General features: G+C 52.2%; 2 protein-coding genes across 3 annotated transcripts; one reads left to right on the top strand and one right to left on the bottom strand.

The window, feature by feature from the left end:
* Positions 1–33: 33 nt before the first annotated feature.
* Positions 34–4,824, bottom strand: FNDC8 (fibronectin type III domain containing 8). Its single transcript, XM_036450711.2, has 4 exons — positions 4,619–4,824; positions 2,849–3,218; positions 863–1,096; positions 34–315 (listed from the first exon to the last, which is right to left on the bottom strand). Exons 1-4 carry the CDS (start codon positions 4,822–4,824, stop codon positions 163–165), a joined length of 963 nt encoding a protein of 320 aa, XP_036306604.1. The 3' UTR covers positions 34–162.
* Positions 4,825–6,357: 1,533 nt separating this feature from the next.
* On the top strand, positions 6,358–19,010 carry RAD51D (RAD51 paralog D). Of its 2 annotated transcripts, XM_036450703.2 has the most exons (10): positions 6,360–6,571; positions 6,829–6,890; positions 7,116–7,234; positions 13,669–13,750; positions 14,010–14,144; positions 15,076–15,171; positions 16,335–16,425; positions 16,549–16,619; positions 17,802–17,966; positions 18,418–19,010. In XM_036450703.2, exons 1-10 carry the CDS (start codon positions 6,490–6,492, stop codon positions 18,499–18,501), a joined length of 987 nt encoding a protein of 328 aa, XP_036306596.1. In that variant the 5' UTR covers positions 6,360–6,489; the 3' UTR covers positions 18,502–19,010. The 2 variants fall into 2 exon arrangements, with proteins under 2 accessions (XP_036306599.1, XP_036306596.1); XM_036450706.2 differs by lacking the exon at positions 14,010–14,144 and having other exon boundaries at positions 6,358–6,571.

Below are 19,010 nucleotides of genomic sequence, written 5' to 3'. Positions count from 1 at the left end.
TGTTTTGTGGTGGCCGGGCACAACATGAAGCAGAATGGAGACGTGCTGAGTGACCTGCAGTTCTTTAATGAGGGGTCTGGGCTTAGCCTGGATCTGGGGAGGGGGTGCCGACAGCTGTGGGCGGTGGCTGGCCTGGCCTGCAGGGCCCTGGGGCCCTCTCCCTCAGTAGGGAAACACGTTCTCCAGATCTTCCATCCTCCGCATCTCGGCCTGCCTCATGGTCACCGTTTTCCTCTGCGATTCCTTGCGCCGCACAGTGATCTGGATGGGGTTGTTCTCGGGGAAGCTGGTCAGGTCATTGGCCAAGGTCGCAAACTGAAATCACACGAGAGAACCCCTCAGACTTCCTTCCCGGACCTGACCTCTCTGTCTTGGCCGTCCCCGGTGTGGGTCTGTTAAATGGGATCTTAGTAGCATTACCAACCTACCTCGCAACACCAGAAACGGGTACAAGGAGGCATGACTCAAACCTGTGATATTCCCAACCACAGGTGGACTTGGGCCTCAACCTGACCCCATGCCCTTACCCACCCCCAGGCTGCTCCCTGCTTTGTCCCCCTTCAGCCCAGCCTCTGTCCTCTACCTGTCAATGCCCTGGACTTCCTGACCCATTCACAGTCATTGGTACCGAGTTGCAAGATGAACGTTAGAGTGATGCTGATGGGTACATTAGTTTGCATTCCCAGTGGGCACCAGAGTGGCTTACTCCTTAAGCTTCCCAGAAGGGAGCAACTGGGAGTTGAAGTGTATTTGCGCAGGCAGAGGGAAAGCAAGCAGGGAGATGTCCTGGGGGGATCGGGTGTCCCCAACCTCCAAAGCGCCTGGTGTAGACCTCTCCCTAGCCCCGTCTTCCAGGGCTCACTTTGTAGGGCTTGCACCACTTCCCCGCCCCCGCTGTGTTGATGGCCCGGACGATGAGGCAGTAGCTTGTGTTGGGCTTCAGCTCCATCAGCTTGACGGTGGTCCCCAAGATCTTGTGGAAGATCCACGGACAATTCTTGGTCTTGGGGGCCTTGTCGCTTTTCTTGGCCATCTCCTGCAGCAGGACCTGGTAGAAACTAACCGGCTGCCTGCTCAGGGCATAGGTCCAGGAGATCTAGTGGGGAAGAGAGCCCCCAAAGCTTCCTCAGACCTGGCCCGGGCTGTCCTCCCGTCCCCCCGACTCGCACCCCCCACCCCCACATGGGTGGGAATGCCCCTGTCCCATCCCCTGTCCCTGCTGAGCTGAGGCAAGTCTGATGGGAGGTGCAAGGTGTCCCAACCGGATGCGGAAACCACCAGCACATGCGGCTCTCCCTGCCCAGCCCCACTTACCGTGGAACGTGCCTTCCTCCCATTTCTTCTAGACCAGCGCTTTTCATCCAGTGTGCCCCGAGAATTGCTAAAACATGCCATACCCGCCAAAACCGGTTTGGTTCAGAGGATAGAGCATTGGCCTACGGACTGAAAGGTCCCAGGTTCAATTCCGGTCAGGAAGCAGCTGAATCAATGTTTCTCTCTCATCGATGTTTCTAACTATCCCTCTCTCTTCCTCTGTAAAAAATCAATAAAATATAAAAATTAAAAAAATTAAAAACGTGCCATACCTGGCACTAAATAGTCAACCAGTACCATGGCACATGCATGCTTTGAAAATTCTTGCAGCACATCAGGGTTGCAAATCGCTGTTCTAGACTACGTCCATTGAGAGGGACCTTGAGAGATGGTCTTGACCACCTCACTCATTGCAGATGGGTCAGAGGGTAAGTGGGTGGCCCACGGTCACAGAGCAGTTAAGTGACAGGGATCAAACCAGTAGCTCCAGAGCTCATGTGCTTTGTATTATACTACAGCAGCAGTGGTTGCCAAGCAAGCCTGGCTAAGGACCCCAGGGAGTTTTAGTAACTGCACATCCCTGGCCTGCTGTCCCCTGGCTGGTCTCCACTTACAGTTCCTCCCCTGTCTAGGCCAAGTAGTTCCCAAACTGGGGTGCACCAGAATACCCTGGATGACCTGTTAAAACAGACTGCTGGTCCCTGCCCCGACAGTCTGGAAGGCGATCGGGTGGGAGGGGGAGCGAGATTTAAATTTGTAACTAGCTGCCATGCTGACCCTGGGGGGGTCCGGGAACCACACTTTTGAGGAAGGCTGCTCTAGGCTTCCCAACAATGGAGCTTCCAGATTTATCTTCAAAAAAAACACAGCTCAGATTGCTTCCATCACCAGAAATCAAGCTCTGCAAAAAGCTGGTCTCGGTGGCTTACAGAAAAATCTTTAAAGGAGCCTGACTTCGGAGGACTTCTGGAAAATGACCGCACACTGACTTTTCCCATCTATTCTGCTAGGACAGCGCTTCTCAACCTGGGGTCCGGGGCCTCAGCATCACCTGGGAATTTGTCGGCAGTACATCTTCACTCCCACGAGGACTGGGAGTCTTGTTTTTAACAAGATGATTCGGTCTGCAGGCACAGGAGAGTGTGCACTGGGGCCTGAGTGTTTTCTCCCCCATCTTCCCACCCATGAGCCTTTGCTAAGTGCCAGCCCTCCAGGCAATGCCTTTCCCCCATCTCTAGATGTTTAAATCCTACCTCTGCCTGAGTGTTACCAAGAGCTAGTTCCTGCACCTGGAAGCAATGTGTCCTTCCCTCTGACTTCCTGGTGGGCCCGATCTGAACTCCTCCTACAGCAATGAGCCCTTTCTAGCTTGCACTGGAGTTCCTTACAAACATGCCTCTCCCCTAACCTATGAACTCGAGGTCAGAGTGCAGGGGTTAGGCATCCTCACGCTCCCCACAGGGCTCAGCTCAGCGCCTGGCACATTGCGGGCAGACAGTAAGCCTTTGCCAAACGCATGAGGAGGAGAACGCACCACGGCCGTGTAATCGCTGACTGTGTGTTCACAGATGAAGGGCGCCTCTGGCACGTCCGTGACCACGGAGGACTTGGAGGAGGTCGAGGAGGTGTCTGTGTCCAGCTCAGGGTTGTCCAGGTCCAGCAGGCCCGCGGGGGCTATTTGGGATGTAGGTCGATGGGGGCAGAGGGCCAGGTCCTCCTTGTCTGTATTCTTGGCCACCGAGGTGATGCTGAGCTTGTTCAGCTCGCCTTCCAGCAAGCCTGCAAAGAAGCTGCTGTTGGGCTGGGTCACGGCCAGTTTGATGGGATTCAACAAGGTCGACGAGATGGGGGAGATGCTGGTGTCATCGGAGCTGCATTCAGATTCCTCCCCTGGCATCGCCTTCCTGGAGTGCGAGGGGAGACAGGTGAGCTCCCAGCGGGCCCGTGCAGCCTGGAACCTCCTGGGCCTGGCTTGCAAGGGTCCTAGCTCAGAACACCCTTTCTGCTGAGCAGCAGCGCATCTGCACCCAGGGGCACACAAGTGGGAAGTGCAGATTCCTGGTCCCTGGTTGGGATGGGATGGGATGGGATGGGATGGAACTGGGGAAACTGATAAAGTTAATAGGATCCTCAGACTATTCTGAGCAGGTGTTCTGAGAACCACAATTTTAGAAACTGCTAAAACGTTAAGGCTTCCCTCCACAGTAGGGGGCAAAGTCCCAGAGGAGGACCACTGGAGCATGAGGTGTCCTATAAGCATCCATCACTTTAACCATACCTGCCACCTACAGGTTCTTTAGACAGTAAGCCTCTGCCAAATGCCTGAGGAGGAACACCCATATCCCTTTAGGGAATGGACACCATATCCCTTTCATATAATCAGGGCCAGCTATGTTGTTTGTGGGCCCCTTTCTTCAAAAATTATTAAGAATATCAAGAGAATGACAGCAGGACATTCAACTAAGCACAGGGCCCTTCTAAATGTGGGGCTGTGTGTGACCATAATGGCCACACATCATGAAACTGCCCTGAGATAACTTCCTCAGACTGAATCCACCCCCTTCGCTACTACCATATCAACACCACTACCACCCTCCCCAGCTTCCCTTCCCTTCCTAGACATTCAGCTCATATATCACTTTCTCCAAGAAGCTTGCCTTAACTGCACCCTCTCGCAAGCTATACTAAACCTCCTTCATTTTCTCAAGGTGCCCAGGCATAGCACAGACCATGCTATGGTCTGTATTATTCTTGATTTTTGACATATGCGTGCACACACACAGAAACACACACACACCATGCTGGGAGCTTCTTAAATTCTGGGCCAGACACTTTACAGGAGCTCAAGGAGTTTTGTGGAATGAAGTAAAGGGAACCCAGAACCACCAAGGAGAAGCAGTTAACCTCGGTCTGAAGACAGACAGATTATTGGGGGGACATAATCAGGAAGGGGAAGGCATCAAAATGGAGGATTGAGAGAGGGGAGCCATGGAAGAGTAGAAGAGGCAGGGGAGGGGGGGAGGACCCTGGGGAAGGTGGGGAGAGCCCTCACTAGACTAAGGGGATGAGGAGTCCTGTCAACAAATCTCTGGCTAATCCCAGAAGGCCTCCTGGAGTAGGAGGCCTCCATGTGTCTAAGAACGGATGTGGGCCCAGGAATCCATGGTGCAACCTGCACACATGCTCTCCCCGGGGAGTCCAGGGCCCAGGTTGTGACAGGTCCAGGAAGTACCCCTTCTTCAAGCCTCTCCCCACCCGCAGCTCCGGCCTTAGCAAGGAGGACAGAACCCGACTTGTATCTTACGGTAGATTGGGAAGGTCGATGGCATCTTTCTCCATGAAGCTAAGCAAGCTGCCCCTTGAGGAAAGAGGGAGTCCTTTGGTGGCAACCATCCTGTTCATAGACTTGGGGTTGAGAAAGGGCTTCGACGTTGGATCCAAAACAAGTGTTTCCTTTTTCATCATGTTCTCCTCCCCGTCTCCCACTTTACAGAACACCTCTGATGCCATTGAGTGAGTTTGGGACCACCGCCGACAACCAAGCTGGCAGGAAGTGAAGAGAAACTGGGGGGCAGGGGAGTTTGGCTGGGAGGGGGGTGCAATGAGCTGACTTCATAATCATCGCAGAGGGTAACAATTAGGGGACAGCCTCCCCCTTGACCTGAGGCCGCTGCTACCCAGGGCCAGGGCCAGGGTCTGGAGCCAGGTGGAGCCAAGGAACAGACTGCATCCCCCTTCCAGCTCGAATGCCCGGTGGTCAGGGGCCCTGCCCTTCTGCAAAGATCTCAGAGGCTCACCACCGAGGATGCCCTCTGGAGCTGCCCTGGGGAGGAGGAGAACGGCAGCAGGAGAGGCACCCTGGCAGGGAGAGAGGAGACACCGGAACGGGACTGGTCTTCGGGACTGGGGGACAGGGGAATGCTGAGGCCCCATGTCCAGACATTCTAGGCAGCAAACCCTCACTGTGTCCGGTCTGGAGGCAGAGGGAGAGCAGAGCTGGCCCATGGGATTCATGGTTCACATAGCCCCGGTTTTACTGCCAGAATTCTAAATGTGTCCCATGGGTCTTCCTGGGTTGAGTGACAGTGGAGGATGCTCAGAGGGATACACAGATGGACCAGACGTTATTTCTGTTCTCAGGGGAACCACTCTACGGTAGGAAAACATACACACAGCTTTGGCGGTGGGAAGAGAAACTGTTAAAGCAGCACAGGCTTTGCACTTAGAGGTGAATTTGCCGCTCTGAGTCCAGTTCTGCCCTTATCGGCTCTGTTACCTTTGACCCCTGACTTCACCTCCCCCAGCCTCCTCATCTGAGAACTAGGGGTAAAGATAGTGCCTATCTCACTGGGTTACGAGGAGATAACCCTGTAAGGTTGTTTTGTTTCTTCCAGAGGATGAGGCAAAAGCAAAGGCCATTCAGAATAACAAATCCTATGTGTTTTATATACTCAAGGTTTTTGTCATTTTTTTCAAGTGGTATATATAAAACAATGGTAAAGCCCTGGCCGGTGTGGCTCAGTTGCATGAGCACTGTCCCCGTGCACCAAAAGGTTGAAGGTTCTATTCCTGGTCAGGGCACATAGCTGGGTGGCAGCTTGATCCCTGGTCAGGCAGAGAGTGTCCGGAAGGCAACTAATGTTTCTCTCTCACATTGACGTTTCTCTCTCTCTCTCCCTCCCCTTTCTCTAAAAATAAAGTAAGTACAGAGACTCAGGTGTCTGTGTCCTCTGCTGTTTCTTAGCGCTCATCATAGACTCTGTCATATCCTCCCTGGTTGATTTCATTCCTCCTCGCTGTCTTGCCCTCACTAACAGGTGGGTCCCCTGAGCACAGGGACTGGTGGAACTTTCTGGCCTATAGAGGCACCTAGGTAGGTCTGCGTGCGTGTTTGGGAAAGGGGTAGAGGCGAACGTGAATGCCCAAGTGTGCACAGGGCTGATCCGCAGGGCCTGTTTGGCCGCGGGAGGGCGCGCATCCGCCCCGCACGGCCAGCAGGTGGCGCTGCCCGCCGGCGCCGGAGCCTGGAAGCCGGAAGAGGCGGTGCGGCCCGGGCTGGCGGGCCCTGGGCGCGGGAGACCCGGCCCCTCTGCGCCGCGCGTCCGGGCTCCGGGAAAGGGCGTCTGGACGGGGCCCTGCGGTTGCCCGCGGGGCGAGCGGCGGGCCCCAGGGAACATGGGCGTGCTCAGGGCCGGGCTGTGCCCGGGCCTCACCCAGGACATGGTCCAGCTGCTGAGGAGCCGCGGGATCAGGACAGGTGACCGCGTGCGCGTGCCCCCAGCTGGGCACACCGCGCCCTGCACACCGGGGCGGGGCCGGCCCTCCCTCCCCTGCTCCCCTCCCTCCTGGGGAGCCAGGCCTCCCTCCGTCGGGGGCGGAACCCCTGCGGCTCTGTGAGTGAGTTCCCTGGGCTCCCTCAGATAGCCTGCCTCGAGGTGGGATGGCCACCCCACTTTGCAGATGGGTAAGAGCCGCGCCCTTCGTGCCCATCAACCACACGTGTCTCGGTTTCAGTGGCGGCCCTGGTCTCCGCGGACCTGGAGGAGGTGGCCCGGACGTGTGGCTTGTCTTACAAGGTGAGCTGGTGGTCTGCTCCTTCCGAACCTGGGTGCCTCTATGCCTGGCCCCGAGCCGCAGGAGCAAAGGGAGCTCAGAGTTTCATCAGGAGCAGAGGGGGCCATAAGGGACGCGGGGTGCCCCTGCCCTCTCCTGCGCCTTGCTCCTTGCAGGGGACTCGGGTCCTCGGGGGTGGAAGTGCCCTACCCACCCTGAGTCCCCCCCCACCCCCCCTCCTCCGGCAGGCCTTGGTTGCCCTGCGGCGGGTGCTGCTGGCCCAGTTCTCAGCCTTCCCCTGCAACGGCGCCGACCTCTACGAGGAACTGAAGACCTCCACCGCCATCCTGTCCACGGGCATCGCAAGGTGTGTATGTGCCCGCGGGGAAGGAGGTGAGACGCCGCAGCACGTGGGTGCTTCCGGCTTGGCTTTTGACGCTGGAGTCTAGAGCAAGCGTGTCAAACTCGCGGCCCGCGGGCCGCACACTTGGTTGATTTGGCCCGCGTTAGCCTTTGAGTTTGACACGCTTGGTCTAGGGAGCAGGGATTGGCAAGCAGGGGTGAGGACATCAGGGACTGATGGTCAGGGCTCCTGCGTTCTCTTACCGTCTAACAGGGTTTCTCAGCCTCACACTCCTGACATGGGTTTGGTGCATCATTGTTTAGTGGTGGGGGGACCTCTCGTGAGCTGGAGGATGTTTGGCCGAATTCCTGACCTCTGTCCGCTAGGCGCTAGGAGCACCTCCCTCCTCCCCAAATTGTGCAACCAAACACGTCTCCAGAGCCTGGCAGGTGTGGCTGGGTTGTTTGGAGAGCCCTCCTGGACACCAAAAGGTGGTGGGTTCTATTCCCTGTCAGGGCACAAAAGCAGGTCGCAGGTTCCATCCCCGGTCAGGGCATGGGGGAGGCCATTGATCCACGTTTCTCTCTAACATCTGTTTTTCTCTCTCTCTTTCTCCCTTCCTCTCTATAAAATCCATTTTTATTTTTTATTATTTTTTTTTAATTAAAATATATTTTATTGATTTTTTACAGAGAGGAGGAGAGAGGGATAGAGAGCTAGAAACGTCGACGAGAGAGAAACATTGACCAGCTGCCTCCTGCACACCCCCCACCGGGGATGTGCCCGAAACCAACGTACACGCCCCTAATGGGAATCGAACCTGGGACCCTTCAGTCTGCAGAGCGATGCTCTACCACTGAGCCAAACCAGTTTTGGCTAATTTTTTTTTTTTTTACACATTTTATTGAGTTTTTACAGAGAGGAAGGGAGAGGGATAGAGAACTAGAAACATCAATGAGAGAGAAACATCGACCAGCTGCCTCTTGCACACCCCCTACTGGGGATGTGCCTGCAACCAAGGTACATGCCCTTGACCGGAATCGAACCTGGGACCTTTCAGTCTGCAGGCTGACCTCTATCCACTGAGCCAAGCCGGTTTCGGCTAAAATCCATTTTTATAAATGTCTCCTCCAGACATTGCCAGATGACACCCGAGGAACAAAATTGCCCCCGATTGATAATTGCTGTCGTGTAACACAAGATGTCAGTATTTTGTTACTATTCAGCAGATCAGAGCAGCTCTTCTTTGGCCCTACATCAGAGTTCACTTAAGAATAGGACAAGAGCCGAAACCGGTGTGGCTCAGTGGATAGAGCATCGGCCTGTGGACTGAGGGGTCCCGGGTTCGATTCCAGTCAAGGGCATGTGCCTTGGTTGCGGGCACATCCCCATTTGGGGGTGTGCAAGAGGCAGCTGGCCTATGTTGCTCTCTCATAGATGTTTCTAACTCTCTATCCCTATCTCTTCCTCTCTGTAAAAAATCAATAAAATATATTTAAAAAAAAATAGAATAGGACAAGAAAGAACATACAGGACTAACATTTATTGAGTGCCTACTGTATGCCAGCCATTGTATATAGGTTATGCAATCTCTTCAGGGAAACTGTGAATTCAGGATTATTAACCCACTTGAGTTTAGCCGAAGAGGAGCAAGAGGTGGAGTGGGGTTCAAGCCCTGGGGTACTTGACCGAGAACTTGGTTCATGCCCCAAACAGCAGCCGCTCTCTGACTGAGGGAGTCCCACCTCTTTCCTGGCCTGTTGGTGTGAAATGTGGTGAACTCTTACCATCACAAAAGCCTTTGGGCTGGTTGGGCCCTTGCTGCTTCCATCACACATTCTCTCGGCAAGGCGCACACAGCACAGTGCTGGCACCTCCTGGTTGGTCTGAATCTGTTACCCATCAGGGCCTCCTGGTTGCCAGGTACGTGCAGTTGATCGGTGTACGCGTGAGGCGAGGCTCCCGCACTGAAAGGAGTATGAGATCCCGTCCCTGGGCAGGAAGACGAGCAGGTGACCCCAGTACAGAGGAATAGAAATGTGTGAGGCAGCACAAGGAGGGAGTAACAGGAAGCACACTGGGCCTTTGGGCTTAGGGAGCTTATAAAACCGACGTACTCCGAGGAAGCATTTGGGGAGCAGTCCGGTGGTACCCTGGCGGGACGGCAGCTGCAGTGAGTCCCTGAAGGGGAGATCAGAGCGGCTCAGGAAAGCTCTAGGAAGGAGGCAGGCCTTGGGCGTGGAGGACCCGGTGGGCTTTCTCTGGGTGCTTACCAAGAACTGGGCACCGCGCTTGCCCTTCACAGTGTATTATTTCTTTATTTTTTTAAAAAAAATTTTATTGATTTTCCACAGAGAGGAAGGGAGGGGGATAGAGTCAGAAACATTGATGAGAGAGAAACATCAATCAGCTGCCTCCCGCACACCTCCTACTGAGTGGGGCCTGAGAGTTTGTGCTTCTAATCAATTCCCAGGTGATGCTGCTGATGGGAGGGCTGGCCGGACAATACCTGCCTCTTTTTAAAACGCCTTGGGTGCCCTGGCAGGTGTGGCTCAGGTGGGGGCCACCTGGAGAAGCACTGCTGTGATGCAACTGGGGTTCTCTGATCTCAGTGGGAGGAATGGGATCCAGGAATTGCAGAGTATGGATGCTTTTTAAAATATATTTTATTGATTTTTTTACAGAGAGAAAGGTAAAGGGGCAGAGAGCTAGAAACATGGATGATAGTGAAACATCGACCAGCTGCCTCCTGCACAGCCCCCTACCGGGGATGTGCCCGCAACCAATGTACATGCCCTTGACCGGAATCGAATCTGGGAGCCCTCAGTCCGCAGACCGATGCTCTATCCACTGAGCCAAACCAGTTTAGGCTGGATGTCTTTTTTTTTTATTTTTATTTTTTTATATTTTATTTTATTTTTTTTAAATCAATCTTTATTGTTCATATTATTACACAGGTTCCTCGTTTCTTCCCCACTCCACCAGGTTCCCACCCCACCCTCTGCCCCCTCATCCTCATCCATTGGTGCACAGTTTATGTCCAGTCTCTTCCTCCCTCCCTTTCCCCGATAGTAAATCCCTTTTCAGATAGCAAATCTGTTACTTAGCATTTTCTCATATCAATAATACCTCCACATGCCCAATGATACACTTCATACAAAAGACATTTCCAAATAGAACAACCAGCCTCATCCAGGCCCCACCCAAGGCACTCACAGATCAACACCCCAGCACTATACTAACTCAACACATCCAGATCTAAGCCTTCATCACTTGATTCAGCAGACCCTCAAGTTCCCACAAAAGTTTCCAGCCATGTCTGAGAGCAGCCGTGGGGCAGGGGCAGGTGAGGAGCGAGCTGTTTCAGGCCTGGCTGCTCCGGGCCTGGCCTCTGTTGCTCTGGTTCGTTCCACAACCAGCTGCTCCGTGTCTGGTCACTGCCGCTCCCGACCCAGTTGCTCTGGACTTGGCTGTTGCTGCTATAGGCCTGGCCACACCCGACTCGGCTGCTCTGGGCCCAATTGCTCCGGGCCCGGCCACTCCAGGCCTGGCTGCTCCCAGCCTGACAGCCGCTGCTCCCGGCCTGGTCGCACCAGACCCAGCTGCTCCAGGCCTGGCCGCTCCCAGCCTGGCAGCCGCTGCTTCGGGCCTGGCCGCACCCATAGGCTGGATGTCTTTTTAAACAGAGTCAGGGACAGCTGTCCTAAGATGCTACGGGGCTGCAGTGTTTTGACTGGCAGGGGTCTGTGGTTATAACCACGGGGTCCCTGGGATTGAAATAGATGGGGTGCTTACTAAGGTGCTACTTGGCATAGACAGAGGGGTCATGGGAGGTCTCAGGAACTATTTCCGAGGACTGGCACCGGTGAAGGTGATTGTAGGGTGAGCTAAGGGATGCTTGTGGACACGGAGGCATTGGTAAGGGCTCTGGTGTAGGAGAATCCAACCAGTAGGGTGGGCAGGACATGGAGGGTGGTTAGTTATTTGTTTCATGGTGGTTCAAGGACAGAACCCAAAATTAGGAATTGACCGTGTCTTGAGTTCCACAGCCAGAGTGCCAATAATAATAGGCCTAAATGGCATGTCCTTTAGCTTATTTCTCTGGGAATATTTATTGTGGGTCTCTAGTGTTTCAGGCACTGTGCCAGTGTTGCCTGGATGTAATACTGAACAAGGGCCAGTTCTTGCCCCAGAATGCCCTGGGCCACATGGGGAAGACAGACAAAAACAAGTAAATAGGAAATAATTCAAAACCCCTAGAATTAATACGTGAATTCAGCAAGGTTGCAGGACAAAAGAGTAACACATAAAAATCAATTGCATTTCTATATACTCAAAATGAGCATGTGGAAATGGAAATTAAAAACACAATACCGTTTAAAATTGCTTCCAAGAAAATGAAATGCTTAGGTTTGAATCTAACAAACCAGATATAAGATCTGTATACTGAAAATTAAAAATTGCTGGTGAGCCCTGGCCAGGTGGTTTAGTTGGTTAGGGCATCATCCCAAGGCACCAAGGTTGTGGGTCTGATCCTCAGTCAGGGCACATACTGAAACATAAATAAGTGGCCACATAAATAAGTGGCACAACAAATTAATGTTTCTCTGTCTTTCTTTCCTCCCCTTCCTCCCTCTCCCTCCCTCTCTCTAAAAAGTCAATCAATTGTATTTTTTTTTAATTGCTGATAAAAGAAATCAGAGAGGACCCAAATAAATAGAGGGACATATTGTATGTGTGGATTGGGAGACTGAACATAGCAAAGATATCATTTCTTCCCAAAATGATCTATAGATTTAATGCCAGCAAGGTTGTTTGTAAAAATGGGCTTATTCTAATAATTTTATGGAAGAGACAATGGCCTAGAACAGCTAAAACAATTTTGAAAAAAAAAGAATAAAGTTGGAGGAACCATTCTAGCAAATGTTAATGCTTACTATATAGCTGTAGTAATCAAGACAAATGTGATATTGGCAGAGAGATAGACATACAGATCAACGGAGCGGAATAGAGAACCCAGAAATAGACCCCAGATGTGTCCGACTGAGTTTTTACAGAGATGCAAAAACACTCCAGTGGAGGAGGAATATAGCCTTTTGAACAAATGGTGTTGGAGCTATTGAACATCACAGGTAATAAATAAATAAACCTAAAATTGAAAATGGATCATGGACTTAAATGTGAAACTTAAAACTATCCATCTTTTAGAACAAAACAGGAGAAAATCTTTGGTAACTAGGACTAGGCACAGAGTTCTTAGACTTGACCTGAAAGGATGAGCAATACAAAAATTGATAATACGCTTTTTTTTAAAGTCAAAATGGAAAACTGTTCAAAATTTAAAACTTCCTCTACAAAAGAGGATGAAAAGGTAATCTATAAAGCGGGGAAAATATTTTAAAGCCACACACTCAACAAGGGACTCGCATCTAGAATACGTAAAGAATTCTTAAACCTCAACAGTAACACAAACAGTCCAATTAGAAAATGGGACCTTAGCTGGCTTGGCCCAGTGGATAGAGCAGCAGCCTGTGGACTGAAGGGTCCCAGGTTCGATTCCGCCCAAGGGCACACGCCTGGGTTGCGGGCTGGATTCCCAGGGGGGGCCGTGCGGGAGGCAGCTGATCAATGGTTCTCTCTTATCATTGATGTTTCTATCTCTCTCTCCTTCTCTTTTCCTCTCTGAAATCAATAAAGAAATATATATTTTTTTAAATAGCAAAGAAAAAGGAAAATGGTCACCAAAACCAGTTTGGCTCAGTGGATAGAGCGTCGGCCTGCGGACTGAAAGGTCCCGGGTTCGATTCCGGTCAACGGCATGTACATTGGTTGCGGGCATATCCCCAGAGGGGGTTGTGCAGGAGGCAGCTGGTCGATGTTTCTCTCTCATCGATGTTTCTAACTCTCTGCCCCTCTCTCTTCCTCTCGGTGGAAAATCAATAAAATATATTTAATAAAAAAAAGAAAAGAAAAAGGAAAATCGTCAAAAGACATGAACAGACATTTCACCAAAGAAGACACACAGGTGGCAAATAATCACGCAGAAGGATGCTCGCCATCTTTGTTCCTTAGGGGAATGTAAATTAAGGCGCACTGAGATACTACTGCACGCTTCCCAGAACGAGTAAAGTAAAAATGGTGAGCTCTGGCTGGTCTCGCTCAGTTGTTAGAGCGAACTGTGACCTCCTGGTTCATAGGTCGACGCTCAACCACTGAGCCACGCCGGCCTGGCGGGAGAGATGATTTTTAGCTGTGAGTGAAAGGATGAGGAGGGCTCACGGAGGAACATTTAGCCACGCCCTTTCCCTGAAGGAAACTCTTCCTAGAGAAACCTCCTGGCCAGAGACACTGAGAGCATCTCCAGACAGAACCAGTGTCTTGCTTTTCTTCGTGGCTGCTACTTCCCTCTACTCTCCAGTACCCTGGGTTGATGCTCTTCCTTCCTCTTCTGCCATCAGCCTAGACAAACTGCTCGACGCGGGTCTCTACACTGGAGAAGTGACTGAAATCTCCGGCGGCCCAGGCAGCGGCAAAACCCAGGTAACACACACACACACACACACACACAGCCAGGAGCCAGAGGACTGGGAGAGGGAGGTGTGTACGATCCTGGATCCCCAGGGAAGCTTCCGCCAGTAGATCGTGATTCAGAGCTTGGAAGAGAGACGACGGGTGGTGAGGACTGGGTCTTGAACTTGACCCATTCATGACACTGGGATCTGAATGGATTCGGTGGGAAGCTCCCATCCTGGGCAGTCTTGGAGGGCTCAAGTTCACCCAGTGCCCGGTCTCTCCTCAGGTGTGTCTTTGTGTGGCTGCCAATGTGGCCCACGGCCTGCAGCAGAACGTCCTGTACGTGGATTCCAATGGAGGGCTGACAGCCTCCCGCACCCTCCAGCTACTGCAGGCCAGAACCCCGGATGAGGAGGAGCAGGTAAGGGGCAGGAGTGCTGGGTCCCTTTAAAGCGGCGACACAGAGACCCCAGGATCCTTCTTACGTTATAAGGATGTTAGCCGTTGGGATGAGTAGCTCTGCTGGCTCTGAAACTTGCTGTTCTAAGAATACTTCCTGGTATCCTGCCCGTCTCCGTGTTATAGCATCATCCCCACATGAATGCCCTTCGCACACGATCCCCCCCAGCTCCTTGCACACCTTCATTCAGGGCTGGCAAGTACCAGTGTCAGGGTTCCTATCCCGTTTCTTGCCCAGGGCAGACACCACCCATCAGTCCTGTCACTCTTCCCCACTGTGCTCTGACTTAGCTTTGCAGCTCAGCACCCCAGCAGCCACCACCGTGAGAACTGGCCCGTTAGACACAGCGTACTGAGTCCTTGTGTCCAGATGCCTCTTCCTGCTCAGCCTTAAAATCCCCCTTCGTCTTACTGGACCCTGCGCCCTCTTTTTTTTAATATACTTCATTGATTTTTTTTTTTATAATATATTTTTAATTGATTTTTTACAGAGAGGAAGAGAGAGAGATAGAGAGCTAGAAACGTCGATGGGAGAGAAACATCGACCAGATGCCTCTTGCACACCCCCCCACTGAGGATGTGCCCGCAACCAAGGTACATGCCCCTGACCGGAATCGAACCTGGGAACTTTCAGTCCGCAGACCGACGCTCCACCACTGAGCCAAACCGGCCTCGGCTACTTTATTGATTTTTTTACAGAGAGGAAGGGAGAGGGAGAGAGTTAGAAACATTGATCAGCTGCCTCCTGCACGCCTCCCATTGGGCATGTGCCCGCCACCAAGGTACATGCCCTCGATTGTCCACAGGCCGACGCTCTATCCAGCAACCAAACCGGCTAGGGCAGACCCTGCCCCCTCTAATCCAGAGCCCCCTTCTCTTTCCTGCCCCTTCAGGCAGGAGCTCTCCAGAGGATCCAGGTGGTGCGTGCCTTTGACATCTTCCAGATGCTGGATGTGCTGCAGGACCTCCGAGGTGCCGTGGCCCAGCAGGTGGGTCCACGGTCCCTCTCCTCCCAGCTGCACCCCGCTGGCCGGGTGCCGTCTATTTGGGGGCAGGTGTCCTACGGCAGACTGTCTGGGAATGCAGATGTGCAATCTGGCGACTCCAGCTGGGCTGGCCACTCCCAGGATGGGGTTCTGAGAGCTTCATTCATTCCTGAGAGCCTCGTTGTGTACACACTCATCTTCCCCGCCAAACAGTAAGCCCCTTGAGTGCAAGGAGCATGCCATGCTCATCTCTGCATTCCCCCGATGGATCGGTTTTCAGCTGCACGCAATAGGGTGTGACTGACAGACACTTACACTTGGAGGACATTTAATTATCTCACAGGAGTCTGGAGGTTGGCAGGGCCACACTATTAGGGCTTTAGGCTGGTGTGTGTGTGTGAATCTCTTGCGCTTTTTCCCTTGCGATTGCAAAGTGGCTGCTATTGATCTAAGCCTCCTATTTTTATTTATAAAAAATACATTTTTTTTTTATTGATTTCAGAGAGGAAGGGAGAGGGAGAGAGATATAAAAATATCAATGATGAGAATCATTGATTGGTTGCCTCCTGCACACCCCACACTGGGGATCATGCCCAAAACCCTGGGCATGGGCCCTGACTGGGAATCAAACCGTGACTTTCTGGTTCATAGGTCAACGCTCAACTACTGAGTCACGCTGGCCGGGTTAAGCCTCATATTTTAAACATCACATCCACATTCAAGGCAGTGAAAGCGGATGCCTCTTTTTTTGTACTTCTTCCCCTTTTCTCAGGGAAGAAAACCTTTCTCCAAAACCCGCTAGCAGACTGCCCATTTCGCCTCACATCTAATTGGCCTAAACAGTTATACGTATGTCTTAGACCAGGGGTAGGGCCCACCTTCCCTGATGTCAGATCTGTGTCCAGTACCCGACCACATCTGCAGTTCTGTTAACAAGCAAGAGGGGTTCGGAATGACATTTGGGTTGGTTCCCTGCAAACCTGCATGTGCCCTGACAGGATCAACCGTGACCTCCTGGTTCATGGGGTGGTTGCTCCATCACTGAGCCACACCAGTTGGGCTTTTCCCAGTTTATATTAGAATTAGAATCAAGCTTGTGTTGTAATGGGCGCCCCCTAGAGGCCAAGTGGTTTGTGACACCTGCTTCCCCCCGCCCAACCCCTTAGGTGAGTGATTCTTCAGGAACTGTGAAGGTGGTCATTGTGGACTCTGTCACCGCCGTGGTCTCCCCACTTCTGGGAGGTCAGCAGAGGGAAGGTGAGTGATGTGTGTGGCAGAGCCCAGGGTCAGAGATGTGACCTTGTCCCCCAGCTCTGGAGTCCAGTCTCCGGCCAGCCCAGTCCCTCATGCCCTCTCCCTCCCACTCTGCTTCTCCTCCAGGCTTGGCCTTGATGATGCAGCTGGCCTTGGAGCTGAAGACCTTGGCCCGGGACCTCGGCGTGGCGGTGGTGGTGAGGAAGGGTGCTAGGCCAGCGTGCTTGTCCTAAATCTGATCCCTGGGCTTTCCCAAGAGGGAAGATGAACCTGATTTCTAGCTGTAGCTAGAAATTTATTTCCCTTAAATGGCAGTTTCTTTATTGCCCATATACGGCAGCTTCTGGACCCCCAAAATGGCCCTTTAGGAAAGGGTCACAGCCCAACCTCCCTGGGTCATCTAGGGCACTGGGCCCTGAGGGGATCCCCCGATAAACAGCTAAGGGATCAGAGCTAGTCTTGTTTTTATTTTTATTTTTTTCTTGAAGTTAAGTAAATTCACGTAGAGTAACTTTCTTGTTTCAAGTTTAACTAACAGCCTTGTTTCCTGTCTAGACTGCAACCAAGAGACAGAATATCCATTTCTGTCACCTCAGAAAGGTGCTCTGGGCCTGTGCCCTGACTGGAGATCGAGCCCTGACCTCCTGGTTCATAGTTCGATACTCAGCCACTGAGCCACACTGGCAGGGCAAGAATGCCATTTTTAGCAGTCACGTGTTATCTTGTTTAATACCTATGTTACAGGGGCCAGCAAACCTTTTCTATTAAGGATCAGGTAGTAAATATTTGAGGCTTTCTGACTATACTAGAGGCCCGGTGCACGAAATTCATGCACAGATAGGGACCCCAGGCCTGGCGGGCGATCAGGGCCGATGGGGGCCTTCCGGTTGCCGGCTGGGGCCTCCCTTCCAGCTGTTAGCTGGGGCCTCCCTTCCCCAGCTGCCAGCTGCTGGCCAGGGCCTTCCTTCATTCCAAAACTCCTCTCCTCCCATACACAGATGCTCGCCCTGACACAAAGGGCTGATTGGACATGGTCTCAGGATACCTGTCTGCTGGATTAAGGGTGGGGGTAGTGGGCTCAAGACCACCACGGGCCTCCCTTCAGGAGAGTGCAGGCAGCACTGCTTGTTCCCAGACGCATGCCCCATCCCCTTGGTTGGAGTTGAGCTTGAGGCATTGCGGTTCAGTGGAAAGAGCTGTGCACAAGCCAGGACCCGGGGGTCTGGTTCAGGACCTGTATGGCTAAGTTATGGAGTCCTGGGGAAGGAGTGTCTCCATGCGAGGCCTCAGCGTTCCCATCTGTAAAACGAAGGCGTCAGAACAGGTGTCCTCTCTGCGAGCATTATAGATCTGTACGTCTTTGTTTCTTTCCTCTCCAGGTGACCAACCACATGACCCGAGACTGGGACAGCGGGAAGCTTAAGCCTGCCTTGGGCCGCTCCTGGAGCTTTGTGCCCAGCACCCGGATTGTGCTGGCTGTCAGCGAAGGAGCGGGAGCACCGGGCAGTGAGCGCATAGCGTGTCTGACTAAATCTCCCCGTCTGGTGAGTCAGTCCTAGGGGAAAAGAAAACTGATAACAGTAAATAAAAATGAAACTAATAACAATAAAACAGCCGAAACCGGTTTGGCTCACTGGATAGAGCATCAGCCTGTGGACTGTAAGGTCCCAGGTTCGATTCCGGTCAAGGGCATGTACCTTGGTTGCGGGCACATCCCCAATAGGGGGTGTGCAAGAGGCAGCTGATCGATGATTCTCTCTCATCGATGTTTTTAACTCTCTATCCCTCTCTCTTCTTCTCTGTGAAAAATCAATAAAATATATTTTTTTAAAAATTAAAAAAAACACAATAAAACAAAAACGAATCCTCTGGGCCCTTGAGGGTAGTATCTATGCCCATGAATGTCTTATAGAGGAATTCTTGGATGCTGAGAACCTGCAACCAAAAACTTGGGTTGCTTAACTAAAAAATGTACCCTTCTTTCTTGTCTTCCAGCCAACAGGTTCCCAGGAACCGGTAGACATTGGGACCTGGGGGGCTCTGGAGCATGGCCCATTGTCACCTGGAGAGCAGGCATGACTGTGCTGTTGATTGGGAAGGGAGAGGCCTCAAGGACCTCCTGTCCAGGACCGCCTGCCGCTCATTGCCAGCCAGCTCTTGGGATGCGGGAGACACTCTCGGGCCAGGCAGAAGGGAATCTCAGATTCTTCAGTTGTTCTCTCTGTGGAAACATTTAGAGCTACTGGCAAGAGAGGATGCTGTAGTGGAGGACCCAGATATTCCTGTTGGAGCCAAGTTTTCTTCCTTTGTTTCTACCATGCATGTGTCTCCTGGAGCCAAGTTCATTCACCCTGGCTTGGGGCATCTCTGAAGAGGCACGCCAGTGACTGGATGGATAACCTCCCACGCATCACCATCGTGCCTGCACTCCATCCTAATACAGTGACTGAACCATGAAACTTGCCTTTGCTTCTCTTTTTCTTGTGTTTTTTTTTTCCTCTGTTTTTTTTCATCTGTAAATGAGGCTCTCTTCCCCTTAGCTCTGTTTTTGAGTTACTGAGTTGAAGTAAATGCAAAACTCTTCTTCA

The sequence above is a fragment of the Pipistrellus kuhlii genome, unplaced genomic scaffold, assembly GCF_014108245.1.
Source record: "Pipistrellus kuhlii isolate mPipKuh1 unplaced genomic scaffold, mPipKuh1.p scaffold_m20_p_22, whole genome shotgun sequence".
In the NCBI taxonomy this organism is placed as follows: Eukaryota; Metazoa; Chordata; class Mammalia; order Chiroptera; family Vespertilionidae; genus Pipistrellus; species Pipistrellus kuhlii.
This window is presented reverse-complemented; position numbering and strand designations above follow the sequence as displayed.